Below are 8,780 nucleotides of genomic sequence, written 5' to 3'. Positions count from 1 at the left end.
ATGACACCGTCAACTTGACAGTTACATATGACTGACTTTCGTTTGACGGCTGCGCTTAGTTTTAGGCAATCAATTATTTTATAAATAAATACTATTTGTGTTTTGAATTACATAAAAGAGTAGGTTAAAAAAACAACTAAAATACACTAAATAAGCTATATTTTTATTATTCCATTTATATAAAGACATCGTAATCCCTTTAAAAAATACATATAAGCATCACTTCTATTAGTAAGTATATAGTTACATTGATTTAATATTTTTAAAATATATATATACATATATAGGCATATTTTAGTTATATATCTTAAAAAACAGGTGGTAAATACTTTGCTGCAGGTGTAAAAGCAGATTCAGACTTTCCAGAAGAGGTAATTACCGGGGGCAAGTACTCTTGGGTGGGTACGGATTGCACATTGCCTGTTGATATCACTGTTACTTGTGATTGGGTGTTCTGAACATTTGAAGTTTTCTGACCAGAACTTGGCATCAAATAAGCGGAACTGGGGGGGCTTACTGGAGGAACATACGTTTGTGTCGGGCCGCTTACTTGTGGTACAGCATTGCCGCCGGTCTGTGTTACAGTCACTGATGGAGTAAGTTGTGGCGTAGAAACTGATACTGTCGGTGGAAGATAAATATCAGATGGCATAACACTCGCTGTTCCAGTTTGAGTATTTGATGATACGCTAACACCTATATTACCTCCTCCATTATTTGTAGGTGGTAAATATTCTGGGGCCTTCGTTGAGACACCGGTAGATATGACAGAGCTTGACCCTGAAGACGAAGCACTATAACCAGAAGATCCTGAATTGGTTACAGTTTGCAAGTCTGTATTTTTGTATTCATATCCTCTAGATCCTGATACTATAGATGTACTGCCTCCATTAGATATTGAAGCAGTGTTTTGTGTTCCAGCGTTGTAACTATATCCCGACGAACCACCTGAAGTCATTGTGGCGCCCGAGCTCGTGTACCCACTATTAATACTACCATCGCCAGTAGCGCCGGCTGATCCAATTACAGTATTTTGTGTCGCACCACCGTAATTATATCCGGTCGCACCTGAAGTTGCTGTCGAAGTTGCTCCTGTAGAGCCTGTGTTGGAGTACCCGACGTTGCCGGTGTTGCCGCTGGTTGGTGCTGGATATGCATAGTACATTTGTTGTGCTGATATCCTGTCAACAGTTGTGGCTTGAGTCGAAGTCGAACCAACAGGAGAAGGCAAATTGAAAGATAGAGATGGACGGTCGTAAACATACCCAGCCTGACGACGTAATCGAAAGTTTTCCACTCCAAACGCAGCATTAGAGAAAAGACTATTAGGAATCGCTCCAACAATCAATAAATTGATTAAACACAAAACATATTGGACGCATATGCCCATTTTGAAACAAATTCTCACTAGCGGTGCACTCTTAGGTAGACTTAATTTATAACTTTCATGAGAAAACACCTCGTGCTATTACACAACAAACACCCTCAACCCTACTACTGCTTGCTGAGGATATTGTTAATACCAACTTTATTTATTTTATTTCTGTTTATAAAAGTATAATCATTTTATTTTACGTTAAATTAAATACACTCACATCTATCTCACTTTGAAATACATAAAAATACAGGTACCATTTTTTAATAGTATATTATGAACCTAAAGATTCAATTGGACTAAACGTTAATTTCTACATGGAACGTTAAATTATACTTAAAGTCTTGGTCAATCAAATAAATGATTAGCAAGGAAGTTATTGGTGACTGCCCATCTGATTATCGTTTTTGATCTAGAAGTATTGAAAGAATTAATACAGTAACTTAGTCCCAGACACTATAAAATGAATTGAGTTTCAATAAATTCATTGTAGTGTTTATTTACAAGGAACCCATCTTGTGGTTTTTAATAAATTACGACAAAATTAACCTCTCGTCGGTTTGTATAATTTATAACAAACAATTGCCACAGCATCTATTTACTTTCAATTATGTCAAGGTGTTTTATTAATCGACTTTAGGTATTTTTTTTATTTCGGGATTCAGTTTTTATTTGAGTTCAGGATTTTTTTACCATACAATAACAGCCCGTAAATATTACACTACTGGGAAAAGACCTCCCATTCTAGTTAGAAGATTAAGATCTTAATCACACTGCTCCAGCGCCAGTTATCGGATTTACATATTTTTACAAAAGATAGAAATTCATCAGACCCATATTTGATAAATAATTGTCAGTTTGGTTAAGGTCTACGTATACGTTTTATCCATTAGGCCATTTCGCATTTTTACCTTAATATTATTTAATTTATTTTATGTTCTAAAGGCGTGTTAGTTTGTATGAAGTATGTCAATAACCTTACTATACGACAAAATTAAGTTCATGCTAAATAAGCCGATAGAAATATATTTAACCCACCTGTAAAATGCAAATAAATGTAGGTGTCTATATAAAGAAGTATTGACATTTATTGATTTAAAATAAGAATATTTTAATACTATGATTAAATATAATAAGATAAACTACAATAAATAAAAAATCACCGAGGCCAAGTGAATGGAGCTAGTCGTGTTTAGTGTTGGTTCTTAGGCACTCGTCCATTTTGTGCAGGCATTATTAAGGTATTAAAAAGCATAAATAATTTATTATATTTATATAAAAATGTGTGTTATGTATGTATAAAATTCAAAGCTATGTATATTTGGGTATACTTTGGGTTGCGGTACATAAATACCTAGACACAAAAAAGAACTTTTACATACATAATTCTGTTTATTAAATCGAAATAAAATGTATGAAATCAATTAAAAATCTATTTTATTTTTATTTTTACAGAATATGGCGCTTAAGTTATATGGCGTGTCAGATGGTCCGCCGTCTTTATCAGTTAGACAAGCTCTAAAATGGTTAAATATCCCTTTTGAGCTGATCAACGTCGACTTTGGAAAGGGTGAACATATGACGCCTAAATATGCACAGGTACGAGTTTTGTAAAATATAATACTCTTGCTACTTACACACAAAATAAAAAACTATTAAAACATATATATGTATCATTACAGTGTCAATAACAAGAAAAAAAAACAATTGATAGAACGTTTTCAAATAATTAGTAGTACTTAGTATTTTACTAGGTTTAATGTTTCTATAAATTTGCATTGTAAATCTAATTATTTATGTCCAACGCGAATGGTAACTAGGTACTTACATATTATTACTTTCACTGGAATCAACGTTCGTAATACGAGAGAGTTGTTTGGAACCTGATTCACATAACACTGAAATACCCATAACTGTTATATTTCATTTTAATATAAAATTAACAACTCAAAAACAACATTATTAATGTCGATATTAAATATATAAGCACCAACCTTAAGTTTTTATTTGTCTGTCAAATTTCGTGATCCATGATTAATTTAACAAAATTAAGTATGTATTTGATACAGAATTTTACTTTCAGATGAATCCACAAAAAGAAATACCTGTATTGGACGATGATGGGTTTTTTCTCGGCGAAAGTAATGCTATATTGCAATATATATGCGATAAATTTAAACCAACTTCAGAACTGTACCCACAGGACCCTAAATTACGGTAAATCAATCAGCATATACGCAATACAATGCAGCAAATGCGTGCAGTATAATCTACACTAGTAGCACAAATGTTAGAAATAAGCTTTTCTTATTTTGTGTGCCCATCTTGTTTTTAAAAATTGTATTTTCTCTTGTAGAACACATACATTTACTTCACTTACAATCTGTATCTTAAATATTTAAGGAAGTGTTAGGAAGCCTTATTTATAAAGTAATATATGATGCCGATACCCCTTTGCTGGGCATTAAATAAACCTGAAAAAAAGGTGCAAGTTCAACGGAATTAAAAAAAATAATAGTCTATAATCATCCTCGGACGAATCACAAGGAATAAAATATATAATAAAATAGTAAAATGCTGTTCGCATTTTTTTAAATAAAAAATACTTCTAAGGGTCAATAAGGTTTGCTTCAAAAATTAAATTTTAGTAAATTTTATAATTTATTTTCGATGTGCAAATCAAACGTTCTAGACCATACTAACAGCCGTACATACATACATATATACCTACTTAAAATGTATTGCATCATACATAAGTGGGTACCTTGTCTGGATGTTCGGACCGATTACAAAGACTTTCAAATGGAAATTTAATAAAAACACTGTCCATAATGTATCTATATGTAGGGCATATTATCTTATCAGTTGACACCGATCCATATTGTAAATTATTTTAACACAAACCGTAGTAGGTACCTATTACAATGTAGCGCAGATAACAAGAAAGATTTGTATCGTTAGACTTTTTAATTTAAACAGGAATTCGGTGAATACTAATAACGGTTTTCAAAATGTAATTTTTATTGACATAGTTAATGAAATAAAATTACATAGTAAATTAAACATTTTGCAATTTCAGAATTCGCTTATACATATTAGTAAAACTATATATACCTAAAGAAAAAAAGAACTAACATAAACTAACTATCGTAATGTTAAATACTTGTCATTTGAAAACATTAAACCTTTTTAAAAAAAGTTTTATAGTTAAAAGGTTCTAAAAATTATGTATAAAACAAAGACATAAATCAATGTAAAACTAACTAGATATACGACATTAAATGAGAAAAGATGTTATATGTATACCTCCATGGTATTTGTTGTTTTCATAAACGCGCGGAAGCTTAGGACAATGCAAGCATTCGAATACAATATATTGAAGTTAGAAAGAAAAATCCTTTCAAGTCTTATATTAAGGTGATCTGGATTTATTGATATCCCCAGACATAGGTAAACTGCTCAGGTGACATGTATGAACAATAGCAATAACACCTTATCAATTTTCTTCCAAAACCATTGTAGGTACCAAGCTCCACATTCTATAGAAATTTTATAATTAAGTCAGATAAAGCTTAGCCCAGCAATGATAGAGCCTTCCACGCCTTGGCACAATGTTTCGTGTATATATAGAGCATTGACTGTGTTTGGTGATGATAAAATTGTGAAGTATTAAAGTTTAATTACCTGAAAATTATTAATTCGTAAGTACACTCTTCGAAGAATAATCTGTAGGATACACCCAACTCTACACACAACTATTTGACGATATTGGGTTAAGGATCGTAACATTTAAAAAGTAATTATGTCGTAATAGTCCTCATAAATGTATGTTTTATCAAACGCAAAGTGAACAGGACAATGAGACTGCAATCATAATAACAGGATAAAATTAATTTGTATAAATTTTTTCCAGAGCGATCGTGAATCATCGGCTTTGTTTCAACCTTTCAACATATTACGCTAATATATCCGCATATACCGTAAGATTTATTTTTAAAATATTTTTTTCTATGTTAACAAATTTATTTTTATTAACTTTAAGTAAGCAAAACAGAAAATCATATAATAATTTGGTGTATTTAACATAACATTGATGTCATAGCTTCGTAATATAAAAAAGAATCAAATTTCGTTGTGGTAGAAAAAGTAGTTCTCAGAAAACTAGAAAAAAGTAACGCAGCCCCAGAAGTGTATTGTTAAGGAGCTCCAACAGGTTTAATTCGGCCCTGTACATATATGTTCGACCGCTGGTAGTGGTTTGGGTCTCACGTACCATTTATTCTATCGCCAAAAAGAACCTATGTTTTTAACAGCAAAACGTGCGTACTCTTTAGCTGAAGGGTGAGATAAGGATTTGGTAGTCTAGCAACACACAAGTAAAATAACTTGTTAGATCCAGATCTAAGCTGCGCACTACGAGTTTATTAAGTCGTTTATACTTCTAATAGTTTTAGTATCGTATTGGCGAAGATGCTAACACATTACCAATATCATCTTTAATTTAAATTTAATATTTTTTTAGATGGCGCCGATTTTCTTTGATTATGAACGCACTGACCTTGGACTTAAGAAAGTCAAAATGGCTCTTGACGTGTTTGAAACCTACTTGTCGAAATTGGGAACGAGTCACGTGGCCTGTGATCATCTTACGATTGCAGATTTCCCCCTTTTCAATTCCACCATGACTTTGGAAGCTATCGGATTCGACTTCAGTAAATACACAAAAGTAAATGCATACATTTTATTTAATTACACTAACAATATAATATTAATTCAACAAAAACAACTTAATCTCACACATTATTTTATTCCAGATTTATAATTGGTACATTAACTTTAAAAAGAATTATCCGGAACTATGGAAAATATCAGAAGATGCGATGAAAGAAATTCAGCACTTCGCGTCAAATCCTCCGGATTTGAGGAATCTTAACCACCCTATTCATCCGATCCGTAAAGTAAATTAAATAAATAGTAAACCAATATTGTCACTATTATTTGAACCGTGTTTACATAATTATTTAACCAGAAACGCATTTTTTCAAATATCCTAAACAGGCGTTGGTGCAGCAGTCTTTGTGGTTCATGCACTGAAAGAAAAAGGTTATTAAATATATTTCGCTTAAACGCTTATTTTTAAATCTTAACTTAGTTTCCATATTTCTCTTTTATTAACATTATATGATTTTAAACAAATTGCTAACGATTGTTTTATTCCGTTACTTTATTTTAGTATTGTCATATTTTTGTATGTAATGTAAATAATAACAGACAGTATCAAAGGTATATATATATATATATAATAATAACACAATCCCTTAAATAAACAAACTCTTTCAAAATCATTTTAATAAACTTACGGCCCAATTTAAAAAAAAGTTAATTTAAGACTTACGAAGGTCACATTATATTTGAAAAGTTTGTAATGTACATTTGTGAAACTTGTTCCTTATGAAAATAGTTTTGATATAAATACGTATACCATATTTACAAAGCTATTGAAACACATCGTTAAAATTCACAATAAGCCTGTTGTTATTAATGTTTGGGCATGCCGAATTATTTTCATTTTAATCAGAACACATACACATAATTGAAATTTATTTAATCAAAACAAGTCAAAATATCATGCTAATACGTACAATATGATAATGGATTTTGTATCATTCAGAGCGCACTGAATAATATTTAATGAAATGGAAAAAGTGAACTTACGAATTCTCCTATTGCTTTGCACTTTTTGTTAAGTGGGATTTCTGGAGCAAACACTTCTGGATCGAGACTGAGTTTATTGCCATCAATTAAATCTTGAGATGCTGGTACTTCCTTAGTAAAGACACTGTCAAAGTTTCTACCTCTTATTATGTATCCGCATGATAACTCAGTGAGGCATACAAAACAAACAAGTAATAAAGCACAACTTGCACGAGACATTGTGGTTGGCAATTTGCGTATGACACTGACAAACAGTCGCCGACTGATGCAGGGTGAGGTGGAGACAGCTATTATATGTACTTCACATACTGTTACACACCCGCATAAATGCATTACTGTGGTAATGTACAGATAAAGTGTTGGGCCCCGTTACCAATATTGATAACACAGGATGCTATTTTTCAAACCAGTTATTTAATTTTTGTTGTGATTGAACTTACAAGTGTATCGGAATGCGTAGGTAACTGTAAATATATTTTCGTGTTCCAATTTTATTGATTACCTATTGGCAATTGGTGTATTTTTTTAAAGAATATGTTGATGTTGACTACACTTTAATTTTTAGCAAGTGACCCAGGGGACAATTCTATTTTCTTATAACGTTAATGACACGTCCCCGGTTCTATTTCGCATCAATATCGACTATTTCTCACAAAAAATAACCTCAGCTTAATCGTAACTAGCTAATCTAACCCAATCTACTTATTTACATATATTGGTTACGATACGACCCCGATTATACTCTGATCCACCTTTGACCGAACCATAAATGAACCGTTGTGTTTGTTGAATAGGCAAATAGGAACGGCTACGATTGCTTCGATTCGATTGCGGTAAATTGTCAATTTATTACTAGAATTGTGGCCCAGGTTGTTGTATATGTGTTGTTGTACTTACTTTATACCTACTTCTTTATGTATGTTCATAAAAACTTCTTTCATCTCGTATGTCTCCGTTGATTATTTTGACTTTTAAACGATCTGATTAGATTTTTTACATAACCATTACATTAACAAACATAGGTACATTGTGCGTAATCTAAGTTTGCCGGCCCGAAGACCTTTAGACGTTTCAGAGACGTTCTAACATGTTGAACATAAAAAAACATGATTATCAAATAAAAATTAAAGTAACTGTAAGCGCTTTGTGTAATAGCAACTCTGGAATAAATTATTGTCAACTTCAGCTCCTTAAAACTTTATTCGCGCTGCCACTCGTAAATAATTTCTTTAAAACCGGCCAACTTACGAGCGTATTGTATGTATGGTATGTATTGAGCGTATTGACAATACTTACTGGACTTTAAAAATTAATGCGAAGAATTCAGCATGAGAATAAAATGTATATACTCTTCAAGAACGGGACTTTGAATAAGTAATTAAACCTCATTTTTAACACATGGTTTTGACTGTATAAAAACAAATGTATACAAAATATCAACCTTTACATGACTTAAACTGTACGTAATAGGTAAATCAATTAACGTTGCCTACATAAATCACAAGCAGAGTATTCTACTTTATATTTTCTATTTCTAACAATACAAATTTCAAATTGAACATAGCGTGTTATTTTTAGTTTAAAACAGTGATAAACCCATCTGTAAATCGACGATTAGCTTTATCGTTCCTGTAGTCATTCCTTCACAAGGCATAGCCTGGGTGTCAAGTTTTATTGACAGACATTATGA

General features: G+C 31.9%; 2 protein-coding genes and 2 long non-coding RNA genes across 4 annotated transcripts in view; 1 reads left to right on the top strand and 3 right to left on the bottom strand.

Annotated features, from left to right (window-relative positions):
• The window catches only part of LOC135193526 (uncharacterized), a 199,132-nt gene that overhangs the window by 53,956 nt on the left and 136,396 nt on the right, over positions 1-8,780 (bottom strand). The gene's annotated exons all lie outside the window — the stretch shown is intronic.
• On the bottom strand, positions 291-1,532 carry LOC113392982 (uncharacterized transmembrane protein DDB_G0289901-like). Its single transcript, XM_026629639.2, has 2 exons — positions 1,266-1,532; positions 291-1,181 (listed from the first exon to the last, which is right to left on the bottom strand). Exons 1-2 carry the CDS (start codon positions 1,388-1,390, stop codon positions 308-310), a joined length of 999 nt encoding a protein of 332 aa, XP_026485424.2. The 5' UTR covers positions 1,391-1,532; the 3' UTR covers positions 291-307.
• Gfzf (GST-containing FLYWCH zinc-finger protein) lies at positions 2,795-6,360 on the top strand. Its single transcript, XM_026629732.2, has 5 exons — positions 2,795-2,974; positions 3,459-3,592; positions 5,289-5,355; positions 5,898-6,101; positions 6,190-6,360. Exons 1-5 carry the CDS (start codon positions 2,834-2,836, stop codon positions 6,340-6,342), a joined length of 699 nt encoding a protein of 232 aa, XP_026485517.1. The 5' UTR covers positions 2,795-2,833; the 3' UTR covers positions 6,343-6,360.
• Positions 6,351-7,558, bottom strand: LOC113393036 (uncharacterized). Its single transcript, XR_010309301.1, has 2 exons — positions 7,091-7,558; positions 6,351-6,465 (listed from the first exon to the last, which is right to left on the bottom strand). It is a non-coding gene; the product is annotated as an uncharacterized LOC113393036 (long non-coding RNA).

This window comes from Vanessa tameamea, chromosome 12 (genome assembly GCF_037043105.1).
Source record: "Vanessa tameamea isolate UH-Manoa-2023 chromosome 12, ilVanTame1 primary haplotype, whole genome shotgun sequence".
Taxonomy (NCBI): Eukaryota; Metazoa; Arthropoda; class Insecta; order Lepidoptera; family Nymphalidae; genus Vanessa; species Vanessa tameamea.
The sequence above is the reverse complement of the archived record's forward strand: the minus strand, read 5'-3'. Positions and strand labels throughout refer to the sequence as shown.